General features: G+C 34.9%; 1 protein-coding gene across 12 annotated transcripts in view; it reads right to left on the bottom strand.

The window, feature by feature from the left end:
* The window catches only part of Invs (inversin), a 209,990-nt gene that overhangs the window by 111,200 nt on the left and 81,423 nt on the right, over positions 1 to 17,367 (bottom strand). For 11 of the 12 annotated variants that reach the window (XR_011704134.1, XR_011704135.1, XR_011704137.1 and 8 more), the window contains 5 exons: positions 13,608 to 13,788; positions 10,733 to 10,842; positions 7,439 to 7,610; positions 917 to 1,072; positions 272 to 501 (listed from right to left, as the gene is read on the bottom strand). Coding sequence is in view for 8 of the 12 variants with exons in the window: in XM_071600774.1 (XP_071456875.1) it covers positions 272 to 501; positions 917 to 1,072; positions 7,439 to 7,610; positions 10,733 to 10,842; positions 13,608 to 13,788 (849 nt within the window). In the remaining 4 variants the exon portion in view is untranslated. Of the gene's footprint in view, positions 1 to 271; positions 502 to 916; positions 1,073 to 7,438; positions 7,611 to 10,732; positions 10,843 to 11,824; positions 11,856 to 13,607; positions 13,789 to 17,367 lie in introns of those variants that run through there. The other variant, XM_071600779.1, reaches the window with a different exon arrangement.

The following is a 17,367-nucleotide window of genomic DNA, read 5'->3' as shown; positions in this document are numbered from 1 at the left end:
GTCATAGTCATATAATATATATTTATATACATATACATACATAAATATGACATATATATCTTTTATAGAAGCTATAGAATGACTCCCAGTCTATTTAATGACTATGTTAGATATAAAGACTGGTTGAGAACATGGATAAATAAAAATCATAATTGTATGGATTTGTAGGTGATCTCTTCTTTGGTAATTTGTTTTATTTAAGTTTACAACAAAGAAGAAACATTATAAACACTTTGTAGCAAACAATATAGAAAAGACCAAGGAGTTCTACCTCTTTGTCTTGAATGTTAGGGTCTGCATTATTTTCCATGAGCACAGCCATGCAGTTGATATATCCCCCATATGCAGCACACTGCAAAGGGGTTCGTCCTGCATAATCTTGCACATTCGGATTGATCTTATTTTCTATTAGAATCTGGCAAACATCAGCATTTCCTCCCAGTGCTGCCCAATGTAGAAGAGAATGTCCATCTTGGTCAACTAGATCTACCCTTGCTCCACCTGGGAAAGCAAAAACATACTGAAATGTGTAATGGAGATAGCATTTATCAAAAAGAATAGAAGTTAGAAAACAACAGTCCCATCAACACTTTACTCTCATTGAAATGCTTCCACATGCCTAAGTCTACTTCAGAGTTTTACAACCAGCCTGTAAATTGGTCAGGGTAGGAATCACTCCCTTTTACATCAAAGGAAACTGAAGACTAGGCAGGTGAAGTGACTTTTCCAAAACCAAACAACTGTCAACAGGTGGAGCTGGGAGCAGAACTGGAGTTTCCTGATACCAATTTGGCTCTTCTTCCCTTCACCTTTTTACCTGGGTGGCTCTTTGCTGTGTAAAGCTTTATTTCCAACCAAGCATGCAAGAACTTCTACCTTTTGTGAGTGATTTAATAAGACTACTTGATTAACTAACCTTTAATAAGTGTCTGAATCACGTCTTTGTGTCCCATCTCACAGGCTCGGAAAAGTGGAGTATGTTTCATGACATCAGTAGCATCTACTTGAGCATCATTTTCCAATAATAACTTCACAGTGCTAACGTGGCCAGAAAGGGCAGCGGCATGTAAAGCTAAAAAGGAAGTAAAAGAAAGTGACAAACTCTTTAACAACTTTACCTTTTTATTAGTCTAACTATGAATCTTTTCCTCTTCTGATTTCCCCATTGTTTTGGCTAAATGCAATCCAAATTGTAAAGATTCTCTAGTTTATTTTTCACTTTTGTAGGTTTCTCATTTCCTTCCTATTCATTTGTATTAGTCATACCTCTCCCCACCCCACACACTTCTTCTACCTTTCTTAACTCATTGTTTTCTTCCTTTCCATCCTGTTGGTCTGAAAATGGCACCCTCTTCTCAGTTACTAGTTTATTTAATCTTTCCTCTTTTAGCGAGCAAGAGAACAAAAAATGACAAGGAGAAAAGATTTAAATAGCACAGGCAATTCTGCCCATCAACCACTTGATAAGCACAGTTCCATAAGGGGCCACGTGACATGTCCATAACTAGACCATGTCAATCTCCTGTTCCTTCAGCTGGCTACATGTGCCACTCCTTTGGTTGGTCTGTGCTCTGAAAGCACACACATCTTGTTACACTGTACATTTTTCATACTACATGGATCCAAATGCAAGCCAGCGACTTTCTCAGGGTTCAATTTAAGCAACATCAATCCTTTTGAACAATGGAGAAAAAACTGAGAGGTGAAATGTGCTCTCCTCTCTGGTGCCTTTTAAGGGGTTTTAAAGAGTAATTCTGACTACCTGTGTTTAATGGTATGCTAATGCTGATCCCTTCCTGTGTTACTCAACCGTAGTGTTTGACTTAGACAGTCACTCTAGGTTTGAATTAGCCATACTCACAGTTTAGAGGCTTGTGGAAGTTCTTTTTAAGTATGATGGCTCTATAGTGCTTAGAATAATGTCTATTTCATACAGAGTGATCCACAAGCAAACCTGGGATGCCTGTAAAAGTGTGGACTTTTGGGCTGGGATTGTGGCTCAGAGGTAGAACGCTCGCCTAGCATGCGTGAGGCACTGGGTTCGATCCTCAGAACCACATAAATATAAAATAAAGACATTGTGTCCACCTATAAATAAAAATATAAAAAAAGTGTGGACTTTCGGTCTGGGTACTACTGGAATGCTGGGAATAAAATAGACAAAGTTATAGTCTAGAAGAGGAGCAAAGCAAAGCAAATATAAAACACTTTAAAATCCTATCAATAAATTGTTATACAGTGATGAACAGAATAAGAAATGTATGTAATAAAAGGTATTTTTTTATATAGAGAGTGACTGGGAGACTGTGTGTGTGTGTGTGTGTGGGGAGGTATTGGGGATTAAACCCACTGGCACTTAACCACCAAGCCACATCCCCAGGCCTTTTTATTTTTATTTTTTATTTTGAGACAGGGTATCACTAAGTTGCATAGGGCCTTGCTAAGTTGCTGATCAAAAGTTTGAACTTGTGATCCTCCTGCCTCAGCCTCCTGAGTCTCTGGGATTATAGGCGTGTACCATTGTGCCCAGCTTGGAAGACTACTTTTGACTGATAGTTAGGAAGTCCTTGCAGAAGAGCTGACATTTAAATTGAGACCTGAAACATAAAAAGAGAGAATATTTTGGGCAAAGGGAACAGTTGGTACAGGATAGGAATGACTTTGTGTGTTGAAGGAAGGCAAGAGTAGCTGCAGCACAGTAAGTGAGAGTGAGATAAATGAGAAAGGTAGAAAAGACCAGATTGTAAATGGTCGTACATATCAGACTGTTGGGAGACACCAAAGGGCTTGAAGTAAGGGGGGTGATTATATCCAAATTATGCTCTAAATGGCTCATCTCACTGTTATAAGAAGAATGCATTATAGCAGATTAAAATACAGGCAGGGAGCCAGTTATTTTGTAGTAGACTGAGCAAAAAATGATGGAGACTTGAATGAGGATGGTAGAAAGGGAGATGGAGAAAAACAGAGAAAGAATTAGAATATGTTTTGGAGGTGGAATCATAGGATTTGAAATAGGATCTCTGTCCAAATAGCATGGTATCTGCTTTTAAACAAATACCTCTAGTAAGTCTTACACATTCCTGAGTTTGGGAACTAATGACCTAAATGGCTGCATGTTAGTTTGATCTAGATGAAATTCAGATAGAAAAGAGTGACTTCAGTTATCTGAAGGCCTATCATGCGTGAAGAGCACAAAGGGATCAGTCAGTTGTTAAACTGGGCTCAGTATGAGAAAGAGCATTCTAACAGAGTCAGGTTACCATGGAAGTTGTAGGTGTGCTGTGCGGAAGCTGGTCAACCAGAGGCTGAGAGACCACTGGTGAGAATGTTATGAGGCAGATGAAAGCATGGCATAATATCTGTGATAGTTCAGGGATGTTTCACATTTTTAAAAAAATTATTGTTAATTTTATTTGTTCTAATTAGTTATACATGACAGTAGAATGCATTTTGATGCATCAAAAATAAATGGAGTATAACTTCTCCTTCTTCTGGTTATACATAATGTAGAATCAGCCCGGTTGTGTAATCATATATGTACATAGGGTAATAATGTCTAATTCATTGTATTTTTCACATTTTAAGAGCAGAAGAACCATCTCACCACCAAATGAGTTTTATAAAACACTCCACACATGAACCAGAAGTTGAGTGGTTCAGCTTGAATCAGGGGTGACAAGTTACCCACCTGACTGTCTACTCCCCAGCAGCATTTCAGCTACCTCTATAGAAATCTGCTCTTCTGAAGAGCAGGTTTAGGAACCCCTGGGCTAGGTTTAATTTTAAGGTAATATTTAATTTTTTTAAATATTTAGTTTTTTTAGTTGGACATGATACCTTTATTTCACTTATTTATTTTTATGTGGTGCTGAGGATCGAACTCAGGGTCTCGCACATGTGAAGCGAGTGCTCTACCCTGAGCCACAACCCCTGCCTCAATATTTAATTTTTCAATGTTACAATCTTGTGATGTGGCATCAAGTATGAAATAGATATTCTATAGATAAATAATACCCATATGTAAAATTTTTAAAAAGACAAAATTTCAATTAAGCAAAAAATAGAATTAATGACATATTAAATAAAAATTTCCATTTTATTTGTATTTACTTTAAAAAGTTAGACTTAACTATTATTACTTCCTCTTTGAAAAAAGTGCTGTGATTTTACATGAGGACTTTAAATTGTTTTAAGACTTAACTTTAAATTGTTTTAAAACTTAACTTTATATTCATGGAAAACTTCAAACATATTCAAAATTAAATAATAGTTCAGTGAACTCAATATAGCCATCACTCAGATTCAATCAACAGTTATCAATACATGGCTAATCCTGTTTCATCTAACCACCAATCCTTCCTGGCTTTTAAAATTCCAAAATCATTTCCTCTCATTGGTAAATATTTTATTATCTCTGGAGGACAAGGGTTCTTTTTTAAAACATCAGTGTATCAGTCAAGGTCTAGTCAGAAGACAGAATCCTCACCAGATATTTTAGCAGAGACAATTCAGTATAAAAAAATTGTTAGTTATGTATTAAAGAAATTAACAGGCAAAAGGAGAAAAAATGTAGGAAGTAGCTACCAATCTTGCAACTAGGGAAACAAAAAAGAAGAGAATAAAATTATTAAAATCTAAAAGCTTAGAAGAGCCCTGCAGAGCAGAAACTCAGACCTGTGAGGAGGGGCTCTGCTGTGCTGGTCTGGGCATCCCTAAGAAGGGTGCTCTTGATACTGGCATTGTGCATGCTGGAAAAAATGCAGAGTGAAATTAATTGTTGTCAATGAAACAAACAATGATGCTGCATTGAAGAACCATTACAGAGTGATGCTGACCAGAGCAGAAAACAAACCAAGACCAGGAAGCAAACAGGATGATGTAATCCTTTGTTTCTCTTCAAACCTTCCAGTCTCCCTCTACCTCCTGCTATGTGCACATGCTAACAGGGCACTCACTGGCAAAGCGGAAATCTGATTTGCAGAGCCTCAGGCCCAGCACTGCAAAAGGAAGATAAAAGGATAACCTTCAACTAAAAGCAAGGCTAGTGATAAAGTGGAAAGCTGCATAGTAACAGAGATGTGGGAAAAAATTAAACATTCAGCTAAGTTGTCCTTGAAGCTGAGAGATAATAGTTTAATAACTGGTGTACCACAATGCCCAATTGTCATACCTAAAAAATACTAATAGAAGTTCTATAATACCATCAAATATCTAGATAGTCACTTTTTATGATGACTTTTAAAAAAATAGTTCATTTATATGAATCAGATTCCAAACAATGTCCATATGTTACTATTGGTAAGACCTCTTTTAATGGGGAGGGAAAAACAGCCTTATAGAGGGATGATGGAGAGAAACTCACCTTCATAGAAATGTAAGGAAGGCATCTTTTTTTCTTTTATTTGTTCTTTGTTGGATATACATGACAGTAAAATGTATTTTGGCATATTATACATAAGTGGAGTATAACTTATGCTAATTAATCTTATTTTTGTGATTGTACATGATGTGGAATTACCTCAATCATGTATTCAAATATAAAGATAGGAAAGTTATGTCTGATTCATTCTACTATCTTTCCTAATTCCTTCCCTCCTCCCTTCCCTTCATTCCCCTTTGTCTAATCCAATAGGCTTCTATTCTTCCCTTCCCCATCTTCCTTTGTTGTGAGTTAGCATCCACATATCAGACAGAACATTTGACTTTCGGTTTTTTGGGACTGGCTTATTTTACTTGGCATGATATTCTCCAGTCCCATCCACTTACTGGCAAATGCTATAATTTCACTCTTTTTTATGGCCAAGTAATATTCCATTATGGAAGGCATCTTTGATACACAGAAAAATCCACATAGGAGAAAGAACCCAGGAATTAATGAATCTGAGAAGAATTTATGCCTGAACTCCAATCACAGTGCATATCAGAAACATGCTTTTGGTCAAAGTATGCGAGTATCCTTGCCCATACTTTATTAAGGTACATGAAAAAGTTAAACTAAAAGCAAAGTTAGAAATAAAGTGGCAGACTGTATAGTAAAGGGAATCTGATAAAAAAAATTAAATGTTCAGATCATTTATAACCTCAATGTCCTATGGGTCTGCTTTATATCCCTACAAAAACTTAAGATCTGCTATGAGGCTTTGATAAAGAAACAATCTTTTTTTAAATATTTTTTTTTGTTGTAGATGAACACAATATCTTTATTTTATTTATTTATATGTGGTGCTGAGGAATGAACCCAGGGCCTCACAAACGTGAGGCAAATGTTCTACCACTGAGCTACGATTCTAGCCCATAAAGAAATAATCTTTTTTAAAAAATATTTTTATTAGATTTTGATGGACTTTATTTTATTTACTTATTTATATGTGGTGCTAAGAATTGAACCCAGTGCCTCATGCATGCTAAGCAAGCGCTCTACCACTGAGCCACAACCTCAGCCCTAAAGAAACAATCTTGACAGAGGCTTTGTCATAAAATTGAAATTGCCTAAAATCTTAAAAAATAATTAGAAGGGTTTTGGTATAAGGAGGATGATTTTTCAGTGTAGTAACTTCAAATCCCTCCCCTTCCTTCCTCTTAGTACTGCATCACTAGTTTTAGTGGCCAAACAAAATCTTATCTAGAACAATAGGTAGGGCAAATGGCTTTAGTATGTTTGCACAAATAAAAAACCCATAATACTGTGAAGCTAACCCATCACTGAGTTCTTAATTCTGTTTAGTACTGGTGTGCAAATTTTACTGGTGTGTAAATTTTCTTTCTTTCTAACTTGAAATTAGGACATAGGACACAAGTACGAGACCTCTAAGTTGATACTGAATGCTAAAAAATGTGTACATCTCTTAGTAACCAATACATAGTTAAAGGGCTCTCTTATTAAAGAAAGATTAAATAAGCATCTAGTAAGAGCTTCTGATGCAATGCTGCCTTGAAGTTGTGAAACCTAGAGTCATGGGAGGTTATCTCTAAAGTGGGAGATTCAGTACTCAGTCATTCTACTCAAAACTCAGAAAAGAACATAGTAAGTGAGACTGGTGAGAACACAGGCATTCTTTAAAACATGACTCTAAATTTTTGAAAATATAATTAGTAACTACTAAAAATGCATAGTTTTAAAGTGGCTTCTGCTTTTAAAAAATTTTTAAGAACAAAGATAAATGATCAGAAGAGTTACCATAACCATGTTTAAGGAGCAACCAACGTTTTAAACCAAATGCTACCATTCACCTGGTAGAAACGTGTGCAATTTTAGACATAATACTTGGAAGAAATAAAAGTTATCAAACTCAAACTTTAAAAGTGGTGAATTCAAACAGTATTAGGTTAGGAACAATGATTTCAATTTTTTGAAACAATGATTTCAAATTTTATAGTACCACCTATACTTTGAAAGGTGAATTAAAGCAAACTGAACTTATCTACCAGTTCTTACCTGTGCCCCCATATTTGTCTGCCATGTTAATATCAATGTCAGATTTTAAACTCAGCATAGTCCTAAGGACATCATCACTGCCTTTCCCTGCTGCCCACATAAAGGATGTTCTTCCTTCGAGGTCTGAATCATCTTTCACTGAAGGATGTTTTAAAAAAACTTGTACTGTTTCCTGTAAGAAAACTTCATTTAAAAAATTGAGACAACAGGGTAACATTTTATGTTAACAAAGCAGATATATATATATATCTATCTTCACTAAGAAGTAAAGTATTTCCCCTTACTTTTGAATCAAATTAAATTGTCTTTTCTATGAATAACAGAGTAAAAATTTGCATTGAAAATAATAATTCCCTGTCCTTATATATTGGTTTTAGTTTCTATAACACTTTAAAACCATAATCTAAACCTCTCATTCAACATTCTCAAAATTGAGAATGATCATTTTTAATTAAGTTTAAAAACGTTTGGTCACTTGGAAGTGACAGTTAAAAGACTCAGACATATTCAGTGTCATGACCAACATTAAAATATATGTTTTATTAGATATTTTACATGCAGAGTGTTCAGACATACCTCAGGAGAAAATAAATACATCATGTGTTTTGTTACTAGAACTTTTAAAGATGGTTAACACACTTACTGAACACTGATTGATGGTTACTGAGATACACAGTGTTCATTTAAACGTATTTATTTAGCAATTCCTATATTCTAGGTCACTCCCCTGGAATCATACAAAACCCAGGACCCTTGACAATCCTAACAGTGTCTGACATCTTTAGTGGGGGTTAACATTTCAGCATCTTGGAGTAGGGAACTGGGGGGTTGAATCCAGGAGAGCTTTCCACTGAGCTACATCCTCAGCCCTTTTTAGTTTGAGAGAGGGTCTTGCTAGTATTTCAGCATTTTAAATTGCCTATTTCCTCAGAACTCAGATTCTTATAAATTTTTAGAACTATCAAGAAACTTGTGCTTGAATGAATGTTAAAGTTTCAGAAAGAAGTTTTTTGGGCTTTTAATTTAGAAAAAATGTATAAAATATTGAGTCTTAGTACAGAAAGAATAAAATTAAGGGCTCATTTAATCCAGTCCCTCATTTTATACATGAAAAAAAATTCAGATTCAAGGTCATACAAAATATTTGGGGTAGAAACAAAAATAGATGACAGGGCTAAATTACAGTACTCCTTTTACTACATCATATAGTTTCCTAGTCTTAAAACTCTGGTGAATTACTGAAGTATGAAAGCTTATGCTTGGGCTGAGGCTGTAGCTCAGTGGCAGGGCACTTGCTTAGCACATGTGAGGCACTGGGTTCGATCCTTAGCACCACATAAAAATAAACAAATAAAATAAAGACATGCTGTCCATCTACAACTACAATTTTTTTTAAAGCTATACTTCTAAGGTCTACTGTATATGTTCATTAAATGCACTTTAAAAGTTTGTCATTTTTTGGTTTTTTTCTCTTACTAATTTGCAAAATTTTTGCTGAGTATGTTTTTTCTTAATGATGAATATTTATGGGAATTTTGGTTGTTTGCTTTTGTTTTTTGATATTTTTAAAAAATGAAGTTGCATCCTCCTGTGAGTTAACAAGGGGCCAAGTTGATCAAGGGACTTGAAAGAGAACTTAGAAAATCTGCATAACATTAAGAATCAACTCTGTTAATTAGCAGATATCTAAAGCAAATATTTCTTTGAATTAACATCCATAATGTTCTACTATTCTTTCTTACTCCATTAGTATAGTTATTTAATTATTGGTATCTGTACATTTATAAATTTGGAGCCTAAAACTGATTTGAGACCATGGACAAGTAATTTAATCTCTTGGAATCTTGCTTTTTAAAAAAATCTGTATACTGGATAATATGACCCATCTCATAGACTTACGTTGTATTATGGGGTTGAGGTCTGATATCCATAGATTGAAAAGCCTAGGCCAAGAGAATTTCTTATCTATTTGTTAGAAAAAAGTACTCTTCCTCAAAATACTACTTTGCATTTTTCTGTGATGTTGGGAGATAAAAGAAGATAATGATTTGATAAAATTCTAGATGATAACTCTTGAATTTTTAAGAATGCTAAGAAGGAAGGACTATAGACATATTTTGTTTTTTGGAGACCAGAGAGTAAAGAAGGGTATGAAAGTAAAATATTTTCACCCTCTGAGTATTCAAGAAGTATTTGGAGAAGTCAAGAAGTTGAAATTATTCTGTACTGATGATAATATTATCATAATTTAATAAAACCAAGGGTTTCATGAATGCACACCTGTAGAAGACAGCCCAATCAACTGTGACTGCTTTAATGTGTGTGTGAATCTTTGTTTGAGTCTTTAGTTTTTGCTGGCCATACATACTCAGGAAGCTGATCTAGCTTACACATTGTCATGTTGCAGGGTGGTCTGAGGATATAATGAACAGGAAAGTGCTTTGCAAAACATAAAGAGCTATAAAGGAAGAACTATTGCTGATATTCAGTGTTTCTGAAAGAACAATTCATGTTTGCTTTCTCAGATATAAAATACATAATTATTAGCACTAGTAATAAGAACATATTCTATTCAGTACCTGTTCTAGGCCAGCAATTATAGTGGGCACTTGTCATAAATTTTCTCTAGTCTTTACACCAATCCAAAAAGAAAAGGCATAATTATCCTCATTTTACAGATTAAGAAACAAAGATTCAGGTTAAGAAATTTCCATTAAGGTCATACAGATAGTTTCCAGCCAAGGTTTTTTTAATTCCAAAGCCTTGCCACACTGCTTTTAGGAAAATAAAGATTGTTGAACACAAAGATGTCCTTAGTACTATAAATGTAACAAAAGATGAAGCACATTTACTTACATAAAGCAAAATATTACACTGAATGTTAAAATAAAAGCTATATCAAACTTTGCATGTGACCAGCTTCACAAAAAGTTGAAATGTCACTTGAATCACAGAATTAACAATATGAACAATTGTCAGAAGATAATTGCTATATCAACACGGGCAAATGAGCACCCATAAAACTGGTGAAATTTTAATAAGATCATTGTCAACTTCCCATTTCTGATAATTGTACCAGATGTTACCATTAGGGTAAGCTGGGTGAAGACTACAAGGGATCTTGTATTGTTCCCTGCAACTGCATGTATTATATCAAAATAAAAAGTAAGAAAAAAGAATTATTGGGCTGGGGATATAGTTCAGTGGAAGAGCACTATCCCAGCATGCTCAAAGCCTTGGGTTCAGTTCCCAGCATCACCAAAAGAAAAAAGAAAATTGCCTTATTTTACTTACAGCAAAGTTACTCTGAGCTGCATAGTGCAAGGGTGTTGCTCCTTGGCTGTCAGATGGGATAGTTCCAGATTTATTTCGTTCTAAAAGGAGATGGACAATTTGTGCATGGCCTGAGAGCAAACACAACAAGGTAGTTATAACATAGGAAGGACACAATTAATTTATAATCTATTTGAAAAAAGAAAGATGTAAGAAAAATCACTCGCACATAATGCAGCATTCAAAATGTTTTGTGAATAGCACTGTCTTCCAGTGCAGACTCATCTAACTTCTCACCAGCATACTAGATAGAATAGAACAAGGTGAAAACACACAGCACTAAAATCTTAATGCTTCAATTGAGAAAGAAATGACATTGGGTATAACTGCTAGACCAAGAAAATATTATTAGGTATTAGGTACCTAATATTAGGTATCATCTCATTGCATTCCCTGACTTCACTTTGTAAATGGTCAGTCACAGAGGAGGGAAGATAGGTCCTCTTAGGATTCCCTGTGCCTGTCTCAAGTTCCATCACCAATTAACTAGAACTACACAGCTGTTCCCTTCTACTATTCTATATCCTGAATGGCTTCCTGGCCATTCCCTCTAATCTCTCTCCCCTAGTCTTTTAACATCAAGGCAGTGATTTTAAATCCCACAAAACAAGGAGGTAGGTATGACAAGGTACTGGTGGGACAATATTCTGCAGTACACTCTGGAGGAAGTGGGTTCTATAAGTGAAGAACTATAGAAAAGATAAAAAAAAATTGAACCTATAATAGCATTTGTAGAAACCTGAATTTCATACTCTTTATTACTAGAGCACACTGGGGAACTGGGCAATGAAGAAGATGCCATATTAGCACAGCAAGGATACACTGAATGAAAACCAGGCAGAAAAAAGGGAATTTGAGTGGTACTGTGCTCATCTACTTTGCATATGTGACTTAAGATGGAGTCTCCAGAACACAAGGCAATCTATGCCACACAGTTAACCTGAACACATCCCATCTTGTTTTGTGGCATAAAGATAAAAATTCAGTGAAGACTACTAGAAAGCATCCTATAGCACAGGGGAAAAGGAACCAGAAGAAAGATATAGAGCATACCTCTGAAGTGATCTAAGAAGGATCCAGAGGAAAAATTCAGGAAACTGGCATCTTTGACTTATGATAAAAAGAGGTGGCTTCTAGGAAACAGAAACAGAACACCCTAAGAAGAAAACAGACTGAAATACAAAGGTAATGAATGGAAGGAGGTAAAAGGAAATAAGATGAAATTAAAGAAATACAGGTAAAGCTGGGTGTGGTGGTGCATGACTCTATTCCCAGCTAACCAGCGGGTGGAGGCAGGAGGAGAGTAAGTTAGAGGTCAGCCTGGGAAACTTCAAGAGAACTGTCTCCAAATAAAGAACAAAAGGGATGGAATATAGCTCAGCAATAAAGTGTCTCTGGGTTTAATTCCCAATGCTGATAGGGAAAAAAATGAAAAGAAATACGGAGAGAAGGAAGTGAAAATGCAATCTAAATTACAATCTATACAGGAGGCAGAAAGAAAGCAGAATTTATGGGTAAAAAAAATCAATTTAGTTATGAGACAAATTTGCCAAATACACTCACATTCTAGAGGAAAAGGAAAAAGGGGTGAATCCATGCATTGAAATGAAGTTTAAATACCAGTTATAAATTTAATTATAAAAACTGAAGGCAACAGAAAAATCATGTTCAAAAGAGAAAATGTGTAATTTATAAACTAATATCAAGATAATAATAATTGGAGGGAAAAACCTCAGATTATATCAACAAATATTAAAAGAATAGTGAGTAAAAGTGTGCTAAATTCTGTCTTTACGTGGAAATTAGCAGATAAATAAACTGACTCAGACTCAAAAAACTGTTTTTGATAAGTTTAAGTAACCCCTAACAGAAACTAAAAATCCTCCTAATAACACAAAGTATTTCAAAACCAAATAACAGCAACAAACCTAATCCATAAACCAAAAGACAGAAAACAAAGGAAACAGGCAAAAAACAAACAAAATTAAGAAAAACCCTGAAAAAACTAATAATAGCATAATAGCAGGGGGAAAAAAAAAGACCAAATTCTCATTTAATTATTAATGGGTCAGCAAAAGAGAAAGCCTTTCAGAATGTACCTTTTTCAAAAAAAAAAAAAAAAAAAAAAAAAAAGAAAGAAAGAAAAGAAAAATCTGTCACACACACACATACACATTCTCTCATCTAAAAAAGTGATCCCTTGGTGGGGATGTAGTTCAGTGGTAGAGCATATGTCTGACTGGCATCATGAATGAGGCGTGGCCCTAGGTTCAATATCTATAGAACCATAGAACTGCCAAAAAAAAAAAAAAAAAAAAAGCGGCTGGGTAGAGTGGTTCACACCTGTAGTCCCAGCTACTTAGAAGGCTGAAGCAGGAGGACCACTTGAGCCCAGTAGTTCAGTAGTTTGAGGCCAGCATGGGCAACATAGTGAGATCCCTATCTATAAAAAAAAGGACTAAAAAAGTGACTCCCCAAAAGTTTAAATAAAAAGCAAATATGAAGGAAAAAAGCAATTATCATGGTATTAACACAAACATAAAATCAAAGCCCCTTTCCCCATAAATAAAGGCAATGAACATGAAAAACAAAAGTTAAAAGTTACAACATGATGTTGAAATTAAAGCTAACATCATTTAACTGAAAACAAAGTTACATAACTAAAATTTAAGTATACAATGAAGGGAGACAGTTTATAAAATAATTTAACATATCAATGAAAAATTAAAATATTTAAATGGAGAAGGGAACCAACAGGGGAAGAGAAGGCATAGGAACTTTCCTATACTCATGCAGTTCTTCCTACTATTGATCCTGTAATTTAAAGCCAACTTACCTAGTAAAGCTGCCCAGTGAAGTGGGGTTCGAAATAAGTTATCATAAGACGTTATATTGCAGCTTTCATATGAAGTCAAGACATCAACCACCGTCAGGTTTCCATCAGCAACAGCAAAATGAAGAGGTGTGCGCCCCTCATAGTCTTGCCAGTTCAGTAAAGACTCCGTTGGAGCAGCATCCTATTTTAGAGGAACCAAAGACTTTTAGACATATGTGGAATCCTCAATAAATTTTATTTGGCATAAGTAATGAGCAATTTTCTAAACAAAACCTCCATATTCTTTATGGTCACAAGTAAAGTGATAAAGCCAAAAAAAGTGTACAGTCTAAAACTTAAAATTTATTTTCATATTTAACTATAAAAAGTACAGAAAAGAATAGCCATCATGTACTATGTTAAAAAGTATCAATATTTTGCCTAATGTGTTTTTGTATCTGTTACAGATTCAGTTAAAGCCGTATTTTTGTCCTTCTGTACATATGGGCACATCCATAAGCAATACATAAACTTTGTATGTGTGTTTTCGATATTTACATAATGGCAGTATACATGTATATCTTTTGGCAACTTTTTCTCTCAACAACCTACTTGTGGTATCTATGCTGATACTAGTTCATTTGTTGAAGTGCATGAATAAAATATGATTTAGTTGTCTATTCTACTGAGGGACAGTTAGCTAATTTCCATTTCTTCATGATTACAAATAATGCTGCAATAAATATACTTTCTTTATTGTTCCTTGTAGCACATGTGTGAGGGTTTTCTCTTGGCTAGATACCAAAAGGGGAATTACTGGGTTGAAGGACATCTGCATCTTCAACCAGATATTGTCAAACTGCTCTCCAAATGGTTATACCAATTAACACACCCATGACAATGTGCAAAATTTTTTATTTCCCCACATGCTGGCACAAATTAATCACTTGGTATATCAAGCTTACTACATTTTCCCCATATGAGTATGAAAGACAGTTCAATGATGTCTTAATTTGTAGTTCTTTTATGAATGAGAGGGAGATTTTTAATTATATGTTTATTGGTGATTCATTTTTATTGCTCTGTAAATTGACAGTTCACAATAGTTATTCATTTTTCCATTGGATATTTGTAGCAGACATTATAATGCATTACTTAGGTCCCCCTTCAAGACTAGAGGCTTTACTTCCCTAGCTGCTAGGAGCTCTACCAACTAGCAACCCTTAATTGTCAGCTTTCTGGAATTTCTTCAGCCACAGAGTTACCTCACCCAAGGTCATGTTTCTTCTCAGGTTAGGCCTAGCCCTCTTGCCTCAATCTGAGAACTCTTTGAAGGGCCATTCCAGGTTTAAAACTTCCTATCCAGTCAGCCTATTTTACAAAAAAAAATTGTATGATTTAGGCCCCGGAGACTCCTAATGAGTATGGTGTATTTACACAAGGGAAAAAGAAGGCCAAATCTGAGAGGAAATAAGTGAGAATTGCCCCCCAAGGACTTCAGATGTTGGAATTAACACATAAAGAATATAAAATAAAGGCTGGGGATGTAATTTGCTGGTAGGGCACTTGGCTAGCATGTGTAAGGCCCTGCACCAAAATAAATTAATAAGTAAATAAATGAAATGAATATATGAAATATGTAAAAAGATAAAAAATGAAATGGGAAGTGAGCAAGAAAGGAAATACTAATATAATGATAAGACAGATTCGAAAACAAACCAAGTAGAATTTTTAGAAGTGAAAAAAAAATACAATCACTAGAATTAAACACTCAATAGGTCAGGCAAGACTCAGTAAACGACAAGATGAATCAGTTGCCATTACCCAGAATGCAGCAGAGACTCCAGGAGTCGGGAATAGAAGATTAAGTGAGGAAACATGGAGAATAAGGTGCAAAGTTCTAAAATGTAGATAATTGGAGACCCCAAAGGCAAGAATAGAGTTAATAAAGGAGAATCAAGATTTAAAGAGATAATAGCTATATGTTTCAGAACTGAGATACAATAATCAGAATGTACACCACACAGGATTTTTAAAAATGGCCACCCCTAAGCACACTGTAGTAAGACTGTAGAATGCCAAACAGAGAGAACTAAAACAGCTAGAGTGAAAAAGATAGGTCATCTAAAAAAGAATGATAATTAGACCAATAATAGACTTCTGAAGAGTGATAATAAAAGGCAGAAAGGAGCAAAATAATACCCTGAAAGAGCTAAGAAAATTAACTACCTGGGATTGTGTACACAAGAAAACTGTTTTTTTTCAAGAGCAAGGTTGAAAGGCAGACTTGTTTGGTTGGTTGCTTTGTTGGTTGGTGGTACTGGGGATTGAACTCAGGACCTTGCACATGCTAGGCAAATGCTCTAACTCTGAGCTCTACCCCCAGTCCAAGGCAGACACTCTCAACAGTTAAAAAAAGAAAGTTCAAGCTAGCCCCCAAAAGTCAAAAGGTAAAATGTTTTCTCTGATATATGGAAGCTAACCCCAAATAAGTAAGTGGTGGTCGAGGGGGAGCTAGAAAGGGGGAAAAAAGGAAGAGGGAATTCCACCAAAATAGGGGAAAGGTCAGTAGAGCAGACTAAGGGGACTGAAGGGGAGGAGGCAAGGATGGGAAAGAACAGTGGAATGAATCTGACTGAACTTTCCTATGTACATAGATGAATATACCACAGTGAATCTCAACATCAAATATATCCATAAGACACTAATTTAAAAGAAACTATAAATAAATTACAGAAAGATGAGTAGATTTGAGGGAAAGGAGAAGGAGGAGAGCGGAGGCAGGGGAGAGGGAAGTACTGGGGACTGAATTAGAGCAAATTATATTCCATGCTTTTGTGATTATGTCAAAACATATCCTAATGTTATATATAACTAAAAAGAATCAATTAGGGCTGGGGCTGGGGCTGAGCGGTAGCACACTTGTCTTGCATGTGTGAGGCACTGGGTTAGATTCTCATCACAATATATAAATACATAAAATAAGGTCTATCAACAACTAAAAAAAAAAAAAAAAAAAGAATCAATTAACCACTCCCCCAAGCAAACAAACAAGAAGCAGAGTTTACCACTTATATATCTATACTAATGGAAGTTTTAAAAACTATATATTAAGAAGGAAGTTAATAATTCCAGAAGGAAGACTTAAGTAAAGAAAAAATTAGGAAGGATGCAAGTAAAAATAAATAATCATTGTATATACAAAATAACACTTTTAAAAGTCTAATTTATGTATTAAAAACAAATAGCGACAACACTATGTAAAGTTGGAAGTTAGGACACAGTGATTAGAAAACCTCATAATCTACTGACAAGTATTCAAAATTAATAAAATAGGTTAGATATATAATTAATGAGCAAAAAATCAATTGCATTCCTAAACAATTGAAAAAATATATTCCACAGATTATTTTAAAAAATACTCAAAGCAGCAGTGATTGTAAACTGCAAAAATATAGTTTAAATGTCTGTCAACAATAAAACAATATACAGTTTATTCATAAAATGGAATACTACATAGCAGTTAAAATTAAATCATTACAGCTACACATAGTAGCATATATAAAATCTCCAGCATGAGGTTCAACAAGTAAAATCACACTACAAAGAATATCTGCAATGTGATTTCATGTATATAAAATTTAAAACTAATGAAAATCAGTAGAAGGAAGCAGAGAATAGAATGGTACTGGAAGGTACTCTACCCAGAAGACTTCAATGGTAATGGTAGTGTACCTTTTTAAAAATTCAGTGGTGAGTACATGAATCTGTTGTTTCCTTA

This window comes from Marmota flaviventris, chromosome 13 (genome assembly GCF_047511675.1).
Source record: "Marmota flaviventris isolate mMarFla1 chromosome 13, mMarFla1.hap1, whole genome shotgun sequence".
In the NCBI taxonomy this organism is placed as follows: Eukaryota; Metazoa; Chordata; class Mammalia; order Rodentia; family Sciuridae; genus Marmota; species Marmota flaviventris.
This window is presented reverse-complemented; position numbering and strand designations above follow the sequence as displayed.